The following is a 21,666-nucleotide window of genomic DNA, read 5'->3' on the forward strand; positions in this document are numbered from 1 at the left end:
GTTTCTCTATAGAGCCCCCCCTACAGGTTTCTCTATAGAGCCCCCCCTACAGGTTTCTCTATAGAGCTCCCCCTACAGGTTTCTCTATAGAGCTCCCCCTACAGGTCTCTCTATAGAGCTCCCCCTACAGGTTTCTCTATAGAGCTCCCCCCTACAGGTTTCTCCAACCCCTACAGGTTTCTCTATAGAGCCCCCCCTACAGCTCCTATGTTTACTCGTGTCTGACTCCTCTCTCGGTCAGTCTGCCGTTTCCTCTTTCTCTGTTCCTCCGACAATGCTTTCCTAGCTTTCTGCTTCTTTTTAGGCGATAGTGTGAAAAACTCCATCGCTACCTTGTTAGCCGGTTCCTGAATGGGCGTATGTGTGCAGTGCCGTGAAGCAATTTGTTACATTGTGAGACCTGATATCACGCCATACTTCCTGACACTGAGGCTCGCCGGCCCAAAGTTGCAAGGGTGGTTTTCCGCTCACAGGCGCTAGGGGGGAGCGAGTAGGGTTGGGTCCCGAAACCCGGTTCCACTATGGAACTATGGAACCGGGTTTGACGAGCGGGATGAGCCTGACTAGAGCCTCTCAAAATCTGACGAATATCTTTCAAACTGACCTTTGTCGTTCTGAAATGAAGACAGATTCAGCAACTGCACGGCCTATTTCTCGCTTAAAATGTTTTCAGAAACACATTTCAGTGAACTATATGAGATCGTATTCCGAACGAAGCCGGCATTATGCCCGGTTGTAAAATCCGGGAGCAGCCAGACCCACGTGACACGTTCGTCCAATCAGCTTCTGGTTTTAATTTTTTGGGTGACAATACAGATTAGCGGCACCTGCTGTTATGGAGACATATTACGTCTTGCGCACGCGCAGAACGTACGCTCAAGTCGGCGTCACTTCGGTGTGATCTGAGGCACTTTTTGGACTTCGGGGAGCCGACTGATCAGTCCGACTGGCTTTTCTGCCAACGGTCAGCCATCGGGTTGGTGTGTCAGGGGCTTAAGATGTCTTCTTTCAGACTAGTGCAAAGAAAACATTAATTTTACTACACTTTGTCCAGTTGTGTCTGTAAATTACTTCTAAATTTAACAAAAGTTAGCATTAGATAATGTCTCATTTGCATATTTAACATTTCTGAAAACTTGTTAAACAAGAAAAGAATTGTCTTAATGTCAGTTATCACCTCGGGATATTAAACATATGTACACTAATAACCTATAGGTTCTTGACTTAAGATCCCAGATTGCCCCCTAATTTATTTAATCTATCAGAAAACTTTTTTTGTTGCTCTACCCACTGAGATTTACTTCTAACTGTACTTCTACCTCACATACATGTTTGTTATGTAGGGTCAGGGGTGCCGCCAGGAATTTTGGGCCTCATGAAAATAAGTCAAATTGGGCCCCCTCTGCGCAGCTGTTGTCACCACATCTCTAGGACCTAACTGTCCCATCAAAAGCTTTACGTAACTCTAATTAAAGGCTTGCAACTGTTCTTGTAGTTCAATACAGTTAATATTGTCTGTATCTTACATGCAGGCTCAGGTAAGCTACTCACTGTTTCCAACTGTCCAGCATCCAGTACAGACAGTAGGTTGTAGTTTTTTTTATTTTATTTCATAATGATCATTATGTGAGAAAATAATTGTTATTAATGTGTTTGAATTTCTGTCATTAATACATATTTCATTTTCTTTTTTGTAATGGTAAAAAGAGCAAGAGAGACAGAGAAATCCCCACAGACTCCCTGCTATGATGCTAACTGGCATGTCATTGACCACAATGTTGGTCACCTTCTTCACTGGGACAGGGAGGGGCACAGTTAGGGGGAGACTAGGGTGCTGCTGACTCATCTGTTGTTAAGTCTGCTAAAAGGGGCAGGGACAATGATTTAATATGAATATCTTGCTAAACGTTTCCCTGCACTGATTAAATGGTGATTAAATGTAGGCTAACACTAGTCTGTAGCTAGCTAGCTTATTTCACTATGGACATTAAGCCAACAAGTTAATACCACTCACAGACTATAGGCTACCCACCTTTCTTGGTGAAAAACTGGGTTACAGTTTGACACCCTTTCCTTTGTCTTTTCTCTCTTTCCTTTTTTGAAAACCAGATTTTAATTTAACGTTACTTGGTAACATTGTGGTCACTGTAGTTCTGGCGCATCTACTGACTGCAACTAAACACCGTCACTGAGTGCGCTATATATATATATATATATATATATATATATATATATATATATATATATATATATATATATATATATATATATATATAAGCTTACTGGATAAGGTAGGAATCCGCAGGTGAACAGGGATGAGGAGGAAAAAGGTGCAGGTTCCAGGTTAATAATAATAATAGGTTCCATAACATTGACAATCTGGCAACTGACTGGAAAACATGGGGCAGTATTTGTACTGACAGGGTGATTGGGGAATGAGACACAGGTGAGCAGAATTAAGCATCTGGTGGACATGTGGAGAATGACAATACAGTTTAATAAAAGATGCAGAAGCCTGGGGATGTGGGAATTAGTCAAAGTACTAGTACGTACTTTGTGAGTTCATTTTAATAACATTTCTTTCCTCTAACGTCTACAGAGTGAAAACTGACTCCGAAACTTTGACAGTAAAATAATGAAAATGTTGGAGTAACCGGCAATTTCCACTGACTGCGGAACGTCTGCGTCCCGACTCCGTCCCAGCTCCGGCGGTCCCAGCCCTCCGGGGCAGATACCAGAGCTTCTATTTTTGACGGACGACGGAGAGCTCCCAAGGGGGTAAGCTTCGCTTCAGAGCACGAATCTCCTATGGCGCCATTTTGATGCTACAAAGCGATCACCTCCCGTTAGCATTCCATTGACTTCCATTCATTCTGACGTCACTTTGACAGCGAATAACTTTACATCTGAAGCGTTTAAAGACTATTTGTTCATTGTTTATTTCTAAAGAAACACGACAATGTATAAAAGGCTCCATTACCTTGTACCTCACGTTATGGCTCCGTAGCAGACGTTTTTGTAAAAATAGACTTACTGTCGCATAGTAGAGGAATGACCATATAGTACAGGAGAAGCTCTCAGGCAGTTTAGACTTCCATTAGCTGTTTAAGTTTAATTACTAATGTTAACTATCATTTTAGTGATCAATAATTAGCCTGTGTCTATGTTATCTCCTTACATATACCTACGCTCTCCGTCTCTGCTAGATTGGGAATGATTGAGATTTCTCTTGGCACAGCTACCAGAAGACTTCCAACTTTCAGACAGGTTGCTCACGTCACATTTACGTCGTTTCTCTCAGTTGGAGGCTGCTCAGTAACGCTCAGCGCTCACCGGAAAAGTGCTTCTAACGGCCTTCACTGGTCTCCGTCCAGAGCAACGGGATCTGTTGGTCCATTCTTATATACAGTCTATGAGAGCTCCGCAGCAATTCAGCACAATTCAGATGTGCGGGACAGGAAGTCGAGCACAGAAACAAAATAAAACATCCGGTTACTTTTCAAAAAAAAATACACCGTGCTCACGGCGGATCATATTTTCCTGCACTACACCTTAAAAACACAGCTCAGAGTAGTTTCCCCTCTACTCCTCTGCATGGAAACTAACGGTTGTTGGTTTTGTGGTTCTGTTTATAGAAACTACATCCTGTTATATCGCGCGAACATACGTGAACTCGCGAGATGTCGTGTCGGCTGGCCGCAGCCGTTACGCAACAAATCTGGACCTGGTGGGTATCGACGGACGGCGGAGCACGTAGTCGTTCCGCAGCGGAGCTGGTCCGCAGACGTTCTGCATCCTGTGGAAATCCACGGTAACACTCACCCTGCCTCAGCCTTCAGTTTCCCTCCTCCTGCTTTTTTCTGTCGACTCAAAATTCAGCTTCAACTGACTGAACACTTTCAGTTTCCCTCCCAGGTACATCGAGAAGTTTCCCTACTCGACGTACTGTACCTACATCACCTGTAGTGTTGCTCCTCCCGTCTCCAAACACGTGTTTATAAGAATATCGCTTTGCTCTTGTTTGCCATCTTAATGTAGAAATCACGTAAATAAATCTATTTAGTTTCTTTCTCTCTCATGTGTTCTTTGATTGATTCATGAAACTAAAAATGATTCTGTATGTTGCACAATAAAAAAAGATATCAAATCCCAATATCATGCAAAAAGTGTTAATATTTTTTTGGGGCATTTTAGATTTTAATAGACAGGACAGCTGTAGACAGGAAAGGGGGGAGAGAAGGGAAAGACGTGCAGCAAATGGCCACAGGTCGGACTGGAACCCTGAGCCGCTGCATTGAGGACTGAGCCTCTGCATATGGGCGTCCTCTCTACCAGGTGAGCTACCCAGGCGCCCAAAAAAGTGTTAATATTTTGCTCGTGTTTTACGAAAAGAGCAAGAACATAGGTCATTTCCAGCAACCTGGGTTTGAAAATACAGCCACGTGTTAGGAAACTGGTTAAACATCTTTTTCAACAAACTGAATATTTTTTCATCCAGATGCTCTGTGGAGTCTTTGTGGAGTCTGGAAATACCTCCAGAAGAGCTTTAAGTGTTGCTGAAGGACTTTCTGGGGTTTCAAAGATCCTCAGAAGATCAGCTGCTTAGCTCTGTGACTTTAATTTAAAGGTAAGCCATGCGAGGCACAAACTGGGACACTAAAATACATCAGACTACTAAAATACATTCAGCCTACCCCTGCACTTAATGCAACATGTTTGCGAACATGCAGTTTTCTCTCCTCGCTGAGGAGGAATACTGTCAATAGTTATGTACTGTGTGGTGTGTTAGAGAATCTGTTGATGTAGTTGTTAAATACTAAGTTGACAAATAACTGCAATCTCATCTTTACTACAAGTGTGTTCCGGATTTACAGTCAGTGCAGTATTAGATATTAATTTATCTGACAATTTGGCCAGAAAAAAACATGTTTAGGTTTTAAAAAATGATTATGAAAAATAACTGAGAGACTTTTAGAACAGAGGCTAACATTAGCTTAAAAAGCCGTTGGGACCAATGATTGTTTACATTCTTTTTATACAGTCTATGGTTGGGACTGTAAGCAGCCAATCAGAATTGAGTATTCACCCAGACACATGGTTTGACGTTAATGAAGCTTTAAGTGAATAAAGACGAGAGTCTAAACTTGTACCGTTAGTCCACATTACATGTTATTTCTTCAGGTAAATTCATTTTAAACAAACCAACATTAGACCAACAGACCAAAAAGTAACAAAATGAGAAAGAAGGAAAATAAACCCAGACTCCAAAGTGACCGTTAACACTGACTTTAGCGACATTTCTTTGCTAACAAAGTTAGCTAACTTATTATAAAAATGAGTTCACTCCAAATGTACTCCACATAGATGAAATAAATAAACTCTGTTTGTTTCCTCTTCGACTGAAGAAATAAAAAACATTCACATCACACAAAACCGAGAATTACCATCGAGTATCATATCCGACTACATTGATTTCAAAATAAACTTCACAGCATATTCAAAATAAAAGCAATATACGATATAAAGAATCATTTTGTCATAGAGAAAGAAAAAATAACGCAACAGAAAGCAAAGCAGAAATATCCGTTCAAATAACACATCTGAATGGATATATTCAGTTTTTGCCATAAACTAGCAGGGTCACATTAAACTGTAATAAACTAAAAAACATGATGTGATTTCCTGTGTGTAATTGTTTTATAGACACGATTAATGGATATACACTAGAGTCTGCATGTTAATCAGTTCACATTAACATCATATACAAAATAAAACATAAGGTGCTGATCCAATCCAATCCAACTTTATTTATAAAGCACATTTAAAACAACCAGGTTGACCAAAGTGCTGGACATTGACATGATTATAAACACGCGAGTAACAAAACAAACATTTAAAACAAATAACAGACTAGAAAAATAAAATACAGAATACAACTCTCAAGAAGGTTTGAAGGCCAATGAATAAAAGTGAGTTTTAAGTCGTGATTTAAAAATGTGAAGGCTGGGGGCCAATCTGACATTCAGAGGCAATTCATTCCACAGCCTCGGGGCCACGACTGAGAACGCTCCATCTCCCCTATTTTTGAGCCGCGTTCTAGGGACAACAAGGAGTAGCTGGTCAGCAGACCTTAACCACCTCAGAGGAGCGTGCGGCTTTAATAGTTCAACGATATAAGCCGGGGCTTGACCATAAAGAGATTTAAAAACAAACAACAGAATCTTAAAATGGATTCTAAAACAAACCGGTAGCCAATGAAGGGAGGCAAGAACAGGTGTGATGTGATCTTGTTTACGAGTTCCGGTAAGGAGCCGAGCGGCAGCATTTTGAACCATTAGTAATCTTGAGAGGGAGGCCTGGCTAACACCTACATATAAAGCATTACAGTAATCCAGGCGAGTTGTAATAAAAGCATGTATAACCCTCTCAAAATCAGTGAAAGATAAAAATGGCTTCAGTTTGGTAAGTTGAAAGAAACTAGCCTTTACAACAGAATTGATCTGCTTCTCTAGTTGAAACTCACTGTCCATTTTAACACCAAGGTTAGTTACCATGGACTTGACATAGGGTGTCAGAGGACCCAGGTCCAGTTGGGAGGCACCAAGAGCACTACTGGGTCTAATGTAAAAAGTTTAAGGCCATCCAGGCTTTTATGTTAGAAAAACAATCGAGCAGTCTTTTTAGGGAATTATCACCCTTACTTTTTATAGGCAAGTAGATCTGTGAGTCATCTGCATAGAAATGGAAGCTGACGTCATGCTTCTTTAAGATGGAACCAAGGGGAAGCAAATACAGGGAGACGAGAGTCGGTGCCAAAATAGACCCCTGAGGAATTCCACATGTCAGCGGTGCTGCGGGTGAAGTAGAGCCACCAAAGCTAACTTTGAACTCTCTCTGATAAAAATGATCTAAACCATTCTAGTGCTGTACCTTTAATCCCCACACTGTGCTTGAGACGAGAGATAAGAACACCGTGGTCAACTGCGTCGAATGCTGCTGTGAGGTCTAAAAGCATGAGGATTGCAGAATCTCCAGAGTCTGTTGAGATTAAAAGATCATTAAAAACTTTTATAAGTGCAGACTCTGTGCTATGAAATGCTTTAAAGCCAGACTGAAACACCTCAAGGATATCATGCAGATCTAAAAAAAGATTGTAGCTGCACGAGAACTGCCTTTTCTAAAATTTTGGACATAAACGGAAGTTTAGAGATCGGACGATAGTTTGCAAGAACTAAGGTGTCCAGATTTGGTTTTTGATAAGAGGCTGCACCACTGCCTCTTTAAAACAAAGTGGCACATGACCAGAAGTAAGACTACTGTTAATAATTGCTTGGATGTTTGGTCCAATAGTGGGCCACACCTCTTTAAAAAAGACGAGGTGGTACAATATCAATAGGACAAATTCAAGGTTTTAAATGTGCAACAATATCAGGTTCAATCATCCTGCGGAGACGAGGCGGAGCGCATTTCTTAACAGTATTAGTGCTGGGAAGGGAAACATCAAATAAAACCGGTGCGTGGTCAGAAAATACAGCTTTGTGTATTTCGATGTTTAAAGTAGGCAAACTGTGTGACAAAACAAGATCTAATGTGTTGGACCACTTACAAACTGTGTAAGGTTAAAAGCATTAGTAAGATTTAAAAAGTCTTTAGCCAGCATATTCGTAGGGCAGCATACATGAATATTCAAATCTCCTACAATTAAGATCCGGTCATATTTCGGCATGATTTCAGACAGTAATTCAGAAAAATCTCCAATGAAGTTCTTGTTATATTTCGGAGGTCGATAGATAAGTGCACACAGAACAGGCTGAAATTTGCCCAATTCAAACATTGTTAGTTCAAAACTAGAGAATGTAGTCATTGGCAGCTGCCTGCAGTTGTACTTATCCTTAAAAATAACGGCAAGTCCTCCTCCTCGACCAGTAGTCCTCGGGCAGTTAAAATATGTGCAGTCAAGCGGTAAAAGTTCAGAAAAAGAGCTGGACTCACCAACATTCAACCAAGTTTCAGTCACAAATAGGAAATCCAAGTTGTTCCGGTAAAAGAGATCCTTCAAAATAAAGGTCTTATTTGCCAGCGATCTAGCATTGACCAGGGCAGCTCTGACAGGAGCAGGGGAACTGGCCGTAAGGGTTACATGACTCAACGACCGAAGATGTCCATGGTTAACGCCACCTATACGAGGGTTGGGTGAACGCTGGCAAGGATAGTCCATATCCGACCCGAGAATCGGTACCAGGCAGGTGCCGGCCGGATCCAAGGCTCGCCCGGAAACATAGCGATCCTGAAGTGCACAGAAGTGACGGCGGGTTCCAAATGCAGAATAATCCGCTAAGTGAGCTTTCAGCTTCACCAGCTGGCCGCTGCGTTTCCCACGGCGTCTAGTGCGTCTTCTCCGGACAGGGGAAGCCGGATTGCGTACGAGGTGAGCAGGTATGTTCAGCAGGAAGGGAGGGAGAAAAGTTTGTTGACCACCCCAGTCAGACTTGGGCGCTGATTTTCCAACAGAGTCCAGACATATCTTATATCTATCTGTTTTATCTTCTGTTTGTTTGCTACAAGCAAATACTTATGTTATTATATGAGAAATGGCTGGTATTGGTATAAGGTAACTTTACACGTCCAAAATCAACTCCCGTTGTTATAAAGAAATATGTGGGAATTAACTGCAATGCTCCATTGTTCCACAGGGTGGAGCTGCAACAGAAGGCAACGCTTTTTCATGTGATTAGACCCCTAAACTTACACAAATTAGACGACAGGCCCCCCCATTATACATTATGATGTGGAAATTGCAGTAAATTACAAGAGACAACTTCTCACGTTGAGCACACAAATGCGTCTCGTTTATTTTTATAGGAAAAACAATTCATTCAGAAAATGGTGCTGCCCAGCAACCCAACTCCCACGTGTCCCACGTCATCCACATTTAAAGGGACCACGATCCCTGAACAAACGTATTCACATGAAGTGACTAAGGACAGTAAATTAAATGTATAACATTTAACAACAAAGGTGAATTATGTACTGTATGTCACATTCACTACAATGATACAATTCCATCCCAGGGTCCCCCATGTTATAGGATTTTTACTTTTAGATGTTTTATTACAGAAAGTGTATGAAACCCATGACCAAAATGGTCATACATTCTGTCATTGTGTTACTTATAAATGGAATTATAGTGAAGATGTCAATGAAAAAAGGATTCCCCTTTTTGCTGTGGATCCCTTGAATCACACTCAAGGACCTCTGGTCCGGGGACCCCACTTTGCGAACCACTGTGTTAATCTACAGTTGTTGTCATGAACAGAATTAATCTGCAGAGGCACTTCGGGTTCAGAATATTTGAATGAACTAGAAAATGCATTTCCTGCAGAAAATGCGTGGGAATGCTGAATAGCTGAATTGCTACAGCTAAACTGGATGAATAGCTTAAATCCGTAAGAAGTTGAAGTAGTGAGAATAGTTGAAAAAGTGGAATGTATGAATTTCATTAAAAAGTTGAATAACACCACTTATGTATGTATATGTATATATATATATATATATATATATATATATATATATATATATATAAAAAACATTCTAACTGAAATTATGATTAAGTATGGAAGACTTACAAATGCTGTGAGAAACACTGATGAAAATGCAGAAATATGGAACAAATTGTTTGAAAAAATCTCAAATGCATTGCAATACACTGCTGAAAAACTTGAAAGTTGGAAGCTGAACTGCACATAAGTTAAGAGCTGAAATACATTTGTAGAAAAGCTGGAAGCTAAACTGTAATACTGTCAAAAGTGGAAGTTGAAATTGACTAACAAGACTTATTATCAGCCATATCCATTGCATAGAACAAACAAACAGAAAGAGAGACAGAGAGAAAGAGAGAGAGAAGAGAAGAAAGAGACGAGAAGAGAGAAGGAGAGGAGAGAAGAGAGAAGGAGAGAAGAGAAAGAGAAGAGAGGAAAAAGAGAGGAAAGATAGGAGAGGAAAAGCATGAGCATGTGTCATATCCACTACACTATAACCATCCTACTAGATGGTAGGTGTTCATTCAACTCTAATAAAGCCTGTCTTTGATCTGTAATTACCACACCTGCTGATGCTTATGAGTGAGATACAGTGTGACAGCTGTTGAGGATGCCTTCAAAGAAGCCTTAATAAATCCAAAACAGTACATTTGATCAAAACAGTGACTTAACCGTGAGAGACACGAGGCCTTTGTGAACGTATCAATATAAAATGTATGTGGATAAACTTAAAAATGTGGGCATATCAGCAATTTAAAAAAATCTGCATTTCGCTCGGAAATGTGGAGGATGTTTAACAGGGCAGCGAATGGAGGAAGATTTGGAACTGTTGTCATTTGGAAGCTCACCAAGCCAAAAGTATAAGTCATATGGCATAACTGAGCACATTGGCTGAAACTAAGTATGTTTTGATGTATGAATTGTGCATAACAAGTAAATATTGTGGGTGTGAGCGCAATTTATAGAGAAGGGACAAATAAATATAAAAATAATTTTTTTAAGGCTCTGTGCTCTGGCCGATGACATCATCCACTCTAAGTCTCGCAATACACACCCATTATATTCGATAGAATTTCCTGAAATGTCCTAAACTTAAACAGCTTTTTCACAAAAACTGTAAAAGATATCAAACTGAAAAGCGATAGCCGAATACCTGAAGTTTTTGTGAACATTTTAAAGTGTGTTTGCCGTCTTTAGGCAAAAGTATGAAGGAGCTGAAAATTTTGGGAGCGGAAGAAGATTTTAAAGCAGCCATATTATGCTCATTTTCAGGTTCATAATTGTATTTTAAGGTTGTACCAGAATAGGTTTACATGGTTTAATTTTCAAAAAACACCATCTTTTTGTTGTACTGCACCACTCTCTCTCACTGCTGCAGAGCCTCTTTTCACCTGGTCTCTGTTTTAGCTACAGAGTGAGACCTCTTTTCTTCTTCTTCTTCTGTACTATCTTTGATTGCACTCGCACATGTGCAGTAGCTCAGATGTAGATCATGTCAGCTAGCTAGCTCCATAGACAGTAAAAGAAAGGCTCTTTCTACAACTTCGGTCAGTTACAAGGCAGGATTAGCTGGGAGACTTCTAAATGAGGGCGCACATGTAAGTAGTTCTTTTGTAGATTATGGTGAACTTGTGTGTGTTGTAGCAGTACTTTGCTATTGAGAACAAGGTAGCATGCTAGCGTTAGCATGCGTTAGCTAGCAGCTAACGCTACGAGCTAATGGTTGCGGTTAGCCTGCTCGTTTCGGCTTGTGACGTCACAAGCCGTGCCGATTTTGAACAGCTCACCCAGAGACTGAAGGCAGGACACATTCAGAAACTGTATCTCACTCTAAACAGCATGGGTGGATTTTTTTCAAAGTTTGTATGTGTGTGGAAGCACCAGAGACACAACATAACACCCCAAATCCCAGAAAGTGTTTTTTTCATAATATGGGCACTTTAAGGTTTTGAAGAGGGCTCCATTGACTTTCAATGTAAAAAAAAATATATATATATGCTTAATATTTGAGTATAAATAGTAGAAAAAAGTTGAAGAAGTCCCATCATCTGCTGAAAGAGCTGAACATTTTAGAAGTTGAATGGTTTTAATAGCTGAACATATGCAGAAGTTACGGACGACCGAAAAACGTATAGAATAATAAATAAATGAAGAACAGCATAACAATAGTTGGAATGCTGCTGAATCAGCATTCCAACTAATAAAGAGAAAATGAAACCCAGGTCCAGGTGGAGGGTGGAAGAGGTGTTGCGGAAGTGTGGAGCAGAAGGAGTGGAGTATCAGTGTGTCTGCAGAGACTGTGTAGAAGGACAGAGCAGCAACAGAGCAGTCCAGATCCAGAGGGATACGCAGGGATGACGGTGGACTCCACATCGTGTCTCAACACATCCTCATTCCTCTCACTCTCACTCTTAGTGAGTCCACTTCCATCTGATGTAAAAAGGAGACAACAGAAGTGATAAATTAGTTTTTACAGAGACTCCCTTCATCAGCTGTCAGTCAGTGATGCAGCACATCCAGTAAAAGACCAGCAGGGACATTAGTCCTATTCAGACCACAAGTGGAGCGACTGTGTAGCGCAGCCTGCTTCTTTTCCGCTCTCATGTTAATGTATTGGAGCGAACACACTGAGCTCAAAGCTCACAGACCAGACCAGATTTCAAATAAGTACTCAGTGGAAAAAAAACTGCTGAGAGTCCTGAACAATTCATTACTGCAGAAACAGAGAGATGTTCACTGTTCACTTTGATGGATTTACTGCTGTTGGGTTCAAAGCTGTTAAAAACCATCTAAGAGTTTAGTCTACTTTTAAATATTACATGACAAATATGTAAATATGGAGTCTGTTATTAAAATATTCTGACAGAAGGACAGATGATGTTAAAGGTCCGACATGTTCATAAGACACAAGACTGAACAGTAAAACATCAGCTGTGATTACTGGACTTCAGCAGAGCTTCTGCACTGTATAAAGACCACATGGTTACTAAATGTAATGCTGGTTCTATGAAATAAGAGCCAGTGATTTGCAGGATTCAGTCAGACTGATCTCAGAGCTGCGACAAAGATGAACCGATCAGTTGCTTAGTGTTCAAATGAGAGAACAAATACTTTGAGATCAGATTTAATGTTTGGACAATTTTATGATGATGTTGTGATACTGTAATCCATTTTTTTTAACATGACCAGTCGTCTTCACGTCATATCAAACACATGATCACAACAAGATTCTGGTGTATCTGATTGGCTGACTGTCCTCTCTCTGTCTGTCTTGCTGTGCAATCCTAAAGCCTCACATCATTCTCCTCTCACAGCTTCACTGAGAAGATTGGAGGTTTACAGGGAATACTGGATCTTTGCTGTGTTTAGTTCAATACTGCCTCCAGCCCTCTACTGACCTCAGAGTCTCCAGTCTACAGTGTGGACTCTCCACAAGATCACACAGCAGCTTTACGTCTGAATCCTTCAGCTTGTTGTCTCTCAATTGCAGCTCCCTCAGATGGGAGGGGTTGGACTTCAGAGCGGAGGCCAGAGAATCACAGCTGATCTCTGTCAAACCGCAGTCCATCAATCTGAAAAAAGAATAATTGTTAAAACAGTTAACAGTTAAAATCCATTTATAATCCAATCAGATTAGTTCAGGTTTTAAATGTGTAGCTCAACATTATTACTGTATGTTCTAATCATTGAGCTTTTCTCTAAATCAAGTAGAGTGACTTTGTCATTGTGTTATTGCAGATCTTCATAATGTCCCCCTTCTACATACATCATCCAAATGTCACCACAACTTTCATTCACCTATTCACTCACCTATGTCAACACAGATTAATAACATGCTGCTGATCTCAGTCAGGTCTGTGATTAAAGGATCAATACTATATTGATCCTCTAAATAGCTGTGTGTTCTGAATGATCAATATCAGACATTATTTGTTAAAACACATTTAAATTAACAGAATCCAAAAAAATTGTACTTTCTTTTTTATTTCTATGGTTAGTAGCTGACTTCACTATTAGCTGTTGAAACAGGTGACGTGTGATACTTTCTAAAACCAGCCACTGGAGACTTGACCGGCTGAGTCGCAGACACCACCATCAGCTGGCTTGAGTCAAGCTGAGACGGGCCGGTTCAGAGCGCTGCAACTTTTCCTGCAACGTTCTAACATGGTTTCGTCTCATCACCAATCTTTGGTCTGAACTGGGCTTAACAACTAACAGTGGACATCTTTTACAGTTTCTTTAACAAACACAAAATCTGTCTTTTGTGTCTAAAGACAAAATTTAGTAGAAGAAACAGGAAAATATGAACAAAAGAAATGTACAACTTCTATAACTATACAAGTAACGGAGAGTCAGTGAACTCACCTCAGAATCTCCAGTTTACAGTGTGGATTCTCCAGAAAACCACACAGCAGCTTTACTCCTGAATCCTTCAGGTTGTTGTCTCTCAGCTGCAGCTCTCTCAGATTGGAAGACTTCAGAGCTGAAGCCAGAGAAGCACAGCTGCTTTCTGACAAACTGCAGTCCATCAATCTGAATAAAAAAATATGTAGATACAAATCAATTTATAATCCAATCAGATGTGTTCAGGTTTTAAAAGCTCAACATTACTACGTCCTAATCAATGAGCGTTTCGCTGAAATGAGTAGAGAGACTTTGTCATTGTGTTATTGTGGATCATCATGTCAGCCTTCTTCAACATTCATACACCTATTCATGTCAACACAAATTAATAACATGCTGACCTCATTCAGGTCTGTGATAAGAGGATCAATAATCTATCTATACGTAAAACAGCTGTGTGTTCTGAAGGATTTATTTTACCAAAAAGTATAAACATTCATTTACTTTAACAACTAACAGTGGACATTATCTACAGTTTCTTTAACAAACACAGGTCGTTTATGACTGCTGACTAAATATAGTACATAAAATATGAACAAAAGGAAAATGTACAACTTTATGGATACGTTTATGGTACATTCTTTTGTACATAAATTAGATTAAATTGTTAAATTAAACCTATCAGGTCTATAATAGTAACAGCGAGTCAGTGAACTGACCTCAGAGTCTCCAGTCTACAGTGTGGACTCTCAAAAAAACAACACAGCGGCTTCACTCCTGAATCCTGCAGCTTGTTGTCTTTCAGGTCCAGCTCTCTCAGATGGGAGGGGTTGGACTTCAGCGCTGAGGCCAGAGAAGCACAGCTGATCTCTGACAAAGTGCAGCCCCTCAATCTGAATAAAAAATAAATTCTATAACTTTAGAAGACAAAGTTTCTGCTTGAAAACACCAAGTCACGTTAACCAAGTCCAGTTGCCCTTGATTTTTAACCTTCCTTTGAAAAGTACACTTTAAATACACGTAATGTGAGCGCAATACATTAACTGACCTCAGAGTCTCCAGTCTACAGTGTGGACTCTTCAATCCAGCACACAGCTGCTTTACTCCTGAATCCTGCAGCTTGTTGTCAGTCAGGTTCAGCTCTCTCAGATGGGAAGGGTTGGACTTCAGAGCTGAGGCAATGACTTCACAATGAATCTCAGAGAGTAGACAGCGAGAAAGTCTGTGATGACAGATAATGTAACATTTAAAATATAATCAAATTGACACTTTTATCATGAAAACAGACTCTATGCATTTAGATCACAAAGCGCATGAACATGAGCGGCTGGAGCCAGCTGGTCGGTCCTTTATCACAAAGTTTGAGTGCCAGATTTGTCTTCATAGCATTTGATACATAAAGACATTTGCAGTGTAACATGTACAAATGTTTTTAATAATCATGTTTAAACTATTTAAGAAAACGTGTATAGAGTGTACCTATTATATTGTGCATGTCTCTAAAGTGTGTATGTTCACTCTAACACTGAGGACTTAAGCTTTACATTGATCAAAAATGTTAATCACATCTGTACTTACATAGCCCTTCTGCAGTTCCTCACAGCTGGAATCAGTCTCTGTCGTCCCTCCTCTGATGTGTTGTACTTCTGCAGGTTCAGCTCATCCAGAACCTCCTCTGACATCTGCAGCATGTAGGCCAGAGCTGAGCAGTCAATCATAGAGAGTTTCTTCTCTGATCGGTTCTCTGACTTCAGGAACTCTTGGATATCCTGATGGACTGAGCTGTCGTTCATTTCCATCAGAGAGGGTCTCCATCTTGGAAGCTGTCTCAAGCTGCCTCACCTCATGTTGGGTATTAACATCTTCACTCCATCTGTCTGTGATGTAGACCGCAGTGTAGATCTTGTTGAGGGATGTTCCACTTCCTGTTTTACCAGGTCCTTCAGAAACACGTTCACATGTCCTCTTCACACTGATCTTATGTGCATACTGACTACCATTCACTAGAAAAGAGAAGGTGAGAGAGAAAACAAGAAAAAGGAAAAGTTGACAATCTGGTCATTATTTTTAGTACCAATATGAAGATGATCAATATAAGAACGTATAAAAAAGTAAAGGTTGTAAAGCAATAATCCTTTCTTGAAGTAAAAATTACATTTATTTTTTAAAATGATTTTTTTGGGCATTTTCGGCCTTTATTTTTGACAGGACAGAGGAAGACATGAGAGAAAGGGGGAATGACATGCAGCAAAGGGCCGCAGGTCAGAGTCGAACCCGGGCCCGCTGCGTGGAGGAGTAAACCTCTAGATATGGCCGCCCGCTCTACCAACTGAGCTATTTGGCTTCCAAAATTGCATTTATTGTTAATAATGTTTTTTTAAAGAGAAACCTCAGAAATGCTCCTTTGTCTCTCGGCCTCTGACTGCGTGTCGGTTTACATGTTTACATGCAGAGGAGACGGAGCCTCAGCAGCAACAGGAAATGTTTGCTTATATCAGTAGTAAGTTTACAAATTTCTGACATGACTAAAGCTATCAGTAAACAGTAAGATAAAGCTCTATCTGAAAGTACAAACAGGAACACAGTAGGGAAAGTGAACTCCAAACCACAGAGACTTAGTTAGAAACTACAAAAGTACAGAGAGCTTTCTCTCTGATCACTAGCACAGACACGTGTTGTAAGTTTAGCTGCAGACAAGGCTTTGTTTTGAGGGAGATGACCATCTCAGGTTGGCTCCTGTTGACCATGCTACGAAGCAGAGCTACGACAGCTCAGCTCGGTTTTTCCCTGCTGTGAGGCTGCAGTGGAAATGTATTTATTCATGGCTTAGCACAACACAGCACAGAAAAACTGTGAGAGACAAAGTTGAGGCTGAGGACAGGCAGTGTTTTGTTAGGAGAGGTAGTGAAGTGAGAGGACCCTGTTAAGCATCTAGACTGACCAATGTTGATACCAGCAGGTACGTTTTTTAGCTGCTTAATATGCTGCAACTGACCAGCTAATGAGCACTTCACTGTAGCTTTAAAACAGATGTCAGCAGTGCACTTTTACTCAGTGGTTTGTTTGGTCGTTTGTTCAATAAGTCGATCTCAGGACAACACGTGTGTTTGTAACTTAGAGAAGACTTTAGCAGGAAGCTAGATGCGGGCTGTTGTGGGCTGTTGTTCAAAGCCTGTGCCAATTGTTATGTCTCAGGCTGCTGTTAGTGTGCCTGTGTGCCTATAGACCTGTAGTCTATATCCACGACGTTCCACTTCTGGGATTGCTCCGGTGTCGCAGGAAATTCCGCCAGATGCATGTCTTTTCGCCGATGTCCGTTACCTTCCACTTTCTTTGTGTTGTAATTTTAAACTGCGGTGGATTTCTGAGGACTATGGTTAACTGCTCCTCTGATCTCTGCAGGGTAAATCCAGACAGCTAGCTAGACTATCTGTCCAATCTGAGTTTTCTGTTGCACGACTAAAACAACTTTTGAACGTACACGTTCCACCAAAACAAGTTCCTTCCAGAGGCTATTTTGCAGCGGCTCCATGCGGACTAGACAATTGTGATTAGTTTAAAGAAATGCCAATAAACCAGAGCATGTTTTTCTCCCATCCCAGAATGCTGTGTGGACTAGCCAGACCCTCCTCCGCAGCGCTGTGGAGGAAGGTCTGGCAATGCGAGACTAAAAAACCTGTGACCTTACTGCTTTACAGTTTAAAAGTTCTCCATCTCCATCTATGCAGATAGAAAACAAACAGCATGCTACGGTGGCCGACAGGAGCAAACGCCCTGCAACTTAAGAAAACACATGCAAATAGACAAAACACAAGCAAATTAAGAAAACAACTTAATTAATTTGACAACACATGCGCAGCATTCAGCAAACGCGCTGCGTTTTTTTGTTGCATTTGTTTTCGGGGTTTGTGTGCTTTTCTTTTTGCATCGTTTTTTATTTGCAGCGCGTTTGTGTATTAGGTTGTGTTGTGTGTATTTGCAGCGTGTTTGTGTATTAGGTTGTGTTGTGTGTATTTGCAGCGTGTTTATGAATTAGGTTGTGTTGTGTGTATTTGCAGCGTGTTTATGTATTAGGTTGTGTTGTGTGTATTTGCAGCGTGTTTATGTATTAGGTTGTGTTGTGTGTATTTGCAGCGTGTTTATGTATTAGGTTGTGTTGTGTGTATTTGCAGCGTGTTTGTGTATTAGGTTGTGTTGTGTGTATTTTTAGCGTGTTTATGTATTAGGTTGTGTTGTGTGTATTTGCAGCGTGTTTGCTGAATGCTGCGCATGTGTTGTCAAATTAATGAAGTTGTTTTCTTAATTTGCTTGTTTGTCTATTTGCATGTGCTTTCTTAAGTTGCAGGGCGTTTGCCCCTGTCGGCCACCGTAGCATGCCGATTGGTTAATGCAAAGAAAGGGGGCGCTATAATAAACCAAAACATATTAAAAATAAATGTATTCCTTTGGGTTAAGATATTCTGTCACAGAACACAGTAGGAGTGATACAGAGCAGATATGTTCGCTGGCGCAAAATCAAACTTTCAGGTGGACTTATAATATTATATATATATATATATATATATAATATTATATATATATATATATATATATATATATATATATATATATATATATATATATAATGATTGTAAACAGTTGTGCTGTATGACATGTCACTGTTTTACAATAAGTTTTCAGACACAAAGACATCAGACAGATGTACAGACTTACTTTGTACAGTGCAGGTCTGACCGGCTGTCTGCAGTCCAGCTCTGGTTCTGGATCTGGGCGGCTGCTCCTCCTCAGAGACATCACTCATTTTCCTCTTTCTGTGAAACATTTTGTTATAACTAAAATGATTTGTTGATTGTATTTGATTAATATCAAGATTTGACCAAAACTGTCTCAAAGCTCTGATGTTAACAGTGAACAGTAAAAGTGTTGTTACTGTTTCAGTTGAATTCAGTCTGTAATGAAAATGTTCCTTGTATTTCAACTCTCCTGCTTTCATAAACACTAATAACTGCTTTTCCTCTCTGACTGTCTTATTAAACATGTAGTGATCTGCCTGTAGTTTGTTTATTAATACAAACACGTTCTGCGGCTCCATTAAAGAAGAGCTTATTATGTCCTTTACTACAGCTTATCTTGAGTGAGTTAGGTTTGAACTGAGGTTAGAAGTGGTCTGAATAAGACAAATTATCTCCTATGTAGCACATGTCAATAAGGAACGCCGCAAACAAATACAAGACCTGACGGATCAAATTTTTAATTTAGACCGCAAATACTCTGAAAGCCCCTCCCCAGAATTATATAAAGAACAGATAGCTTTACAGTCTAAGCTTAATCTTCTATCCACCAACCAGGCTGAATACTTATTACTGCGGACCCAGAGCACTTACTATGAGTACGGAGAAAAAGCTAGTCGATTGCTGGCTTACCAGCTGAAACGTCAGGCTGCTTCACGGCTTATACCCCAAGTGAGAGATCAGGATCAAAATATAGTCACCAACCCAAAGGAAATCAATAATACTTTTGCAACATTTTACTCTACACTTTACACGTTTGAATTCCCATCAGATGTTACGAATATGAACAGTTTCTTAGATAATTTAGAATTACCTACTATTGAGCCTGGAGACAGGGAAGGGTTAGACCGACCTCTTACACAGTCAGAGATCACTACAGCCACCGGAGACGTGCGAACTGGTAAATCTCCAGGACCTGACGGTTACCCCCCCGAATTTTTTAAGAAATTTAAAGATAAACTTGCACCTATTATACTATAAGTATTTAACGAATCATTTGGAAACGGTTCCTTGCCCCCAACCCTCACACAAGCTAAGATTACACTACTCCTCAAAAAGGACAAGGACCCTACTAACTGTGGCTCTTACTGTCCTATCTCCCTCCTAAATGTTGATATAAAAATTTTAGCCAAGGTGATGGCACATTGTTTAGAATCCGTTCTCCCTAAAGTAATCTCTGAGGACCAGACTGGTTTTATAAAGGGTCACCACTCTTTTTCAAATATTCGCCGACTTGCTAACGTGATCTACTCCCCTGGTCCCTCATCGACTGCAGAAGCTGTAATCTCTCTGGACGCGGAGAAGGCCTTTGACCGGGTGGAGTGGAAATACATTTGCCGTATTGGAAAGGTTTGGGTTTGGTGACACGTTTCTGGCATGGATCCGTCTGCTCTATTCGTCCCCACAAGCATGTATTCAAATGAATCAATCTCATTCCAAATTTTTCCCCCTGTCACGTGGGACACGTCAAGGATGTCCTTTTTCCCTGCTCCTGTTTGCAGTGGCAATTGAGCCTCTTTCATTTGCATTGAAGTCGTCGTTGTTGTTACGGAGGGTTGGGCGTGGGACTGAGGAACATCTCTCTCATCTCTCGTCTCTCTGTATGCAGACGATCTCTTGATCTATGTAAGCAATCCAGAAACTATCGCTCCCGTAATTGTATCACTATTGAACAATTCTGGGTCTTTTTCTGGCTACAAACTTAATTATCAGAAAAGCGAATGCTTCCCCATTAATGATTTGGCAATGCAAATTAAACAAGAAGCAGTCCCCTTCCACTTAACACATTCTGGTTTCAAATATCTTGGAATAAACATTACGTGTTCCTTCACCTCTCTTCTTGGAGCTAACTTTAGACCTCTAGTTAACCAAATGAAAGCTGACTTTCAAAGGTGGAGCAGTCTACCTCTGACTATTGCAGGGAGGGTACAATCGGTGAAGATGAATGTACTCCCAAAGTATTTGTATTTGTTTCAATGTCCATTATTCCTGACAAAATAACTTTTTCAATCAGTTAACGCATCCATTACCTCCTTCATCTGGAAGAATAAAGTTCCAAGAGTTAACAAAGGCTTACTTCAGAGGGGACGCGATGTGGGGGGACTAGCTCTCCCCAGTTTTATTCACTACTATTGGGCAGCTAATGTGCAGAAAATTTTATTCTGGCTCCATGTGCCAGTACACTTGAGGCACATTCTTGCCACTCGTCATCCCTCCCTGCTTTGGTGTACCACAAAGTGGTCCAGGTTTACCTCCACTCCCATAGTACTACTTCAAAAATTCTTCTGAAGGACATTCTTTCAGATTGCAAATCTTTACAGCAACATTTGGACAACATTTAAATATTTTGGTTGTATTCATGTTAATTCTGAAATGGAGGTTCTCAAATGTTTTGCTGCAGAAATACAATCTGAATTTTGTGGCTATAAAACCCAGAAAAGATCCATCTTAGTTTGAAATAGTATCTGCACTAATGTCTCTGCATCATGAGTATAAATCTTTTAGCAGAACATTTCTTCATCCTCGATGCATCATCTTCATCAGGTCAGCTGACAGTAAAAAGAGTCTCTTACTTTGTGTCTGAGGGTCCAGGTTCATTACTGAAGAGGGGAGGATGTTCTATTGACCGGTCACTCTTCATAGACTGACAGCCAGATACTAGAGACTCTGCTCCGTCCTCCTCTTCCTCCACATCACTCATCTTCTGATCTGAAGTCAGTCTGAGAGAAACAACAGGAACGCTGACTGTGAGCTCACAACATGAGAATCAAGACAAACAAGTTTGTTCAAGAGTCATACGCAAGACTGAGAGAACAGGACACACACACACACACACACACACACACACACACACACACACACACACCAAACTTAGAGTGCCCTTCCTGTAATTGGTTCTTTTACAAACTTATGTATAGGACAAGTGTCGTACGGATTATTAAACATTATGGCTACCTATACTCATATATACACAACTCAACAACCAACTGTAG

General features: G+C 40.4%; 1 protein-coding gene across 13 annotated transcripts in view; it reads right to left on the reverse strand.

Moving 5' to 3' along the window:
- LOC116040003 (protein NLRC3-like) overlaps window positions 1-21,666 on the reverse strand; it is a 46,262-nt gene that overhangs the window by 16,412 nt on the left and 8,184 nt on the right. For 8 of the 13 annotated variants that reach the window (XM_031285208.1, XM_031285202.1, XM_031285211.1 and 5 more), the window contains exon 1: window positions 21,247-21,389. The exons of 1 other annotated variant lie outside the window; for it this stretch is intronic. In XM_031285208.1, coding sequence (XP_031141068.1) covers window positions 21,247-21,374 — 128 coding nt within the window. In that variant the 5' untranslated portion in view covers window positions 21,375-21,389. Of the gene's footprint in view, window positions 1-3,822; window positions 4,047-18,596; window positions 18,695-21,246; window positions 21,390-21,666 lie in introns of those variants that run through there. 4 more of the 13 variants (XM_031285212.1, XM_031285210.1, XM_035991322.1 and 1 more) reach the window with 3 other exon arrangements.

This window comes from Sander lucioperca, chromosome 14 (assembly GCF_008315115.2).
Source record: "Sander lucioperca isolate FBNREF2018 chromosome 14, SLUC_FBN_1.2, whole genome shotgun sequence".
Classification (NCBI taxonomy): domain Eukaryota; kingdom Metazoa; phylum Chordata; class Actinopteri; order Perciformes; family Percidae; genus Sander; species Sander lucioperca.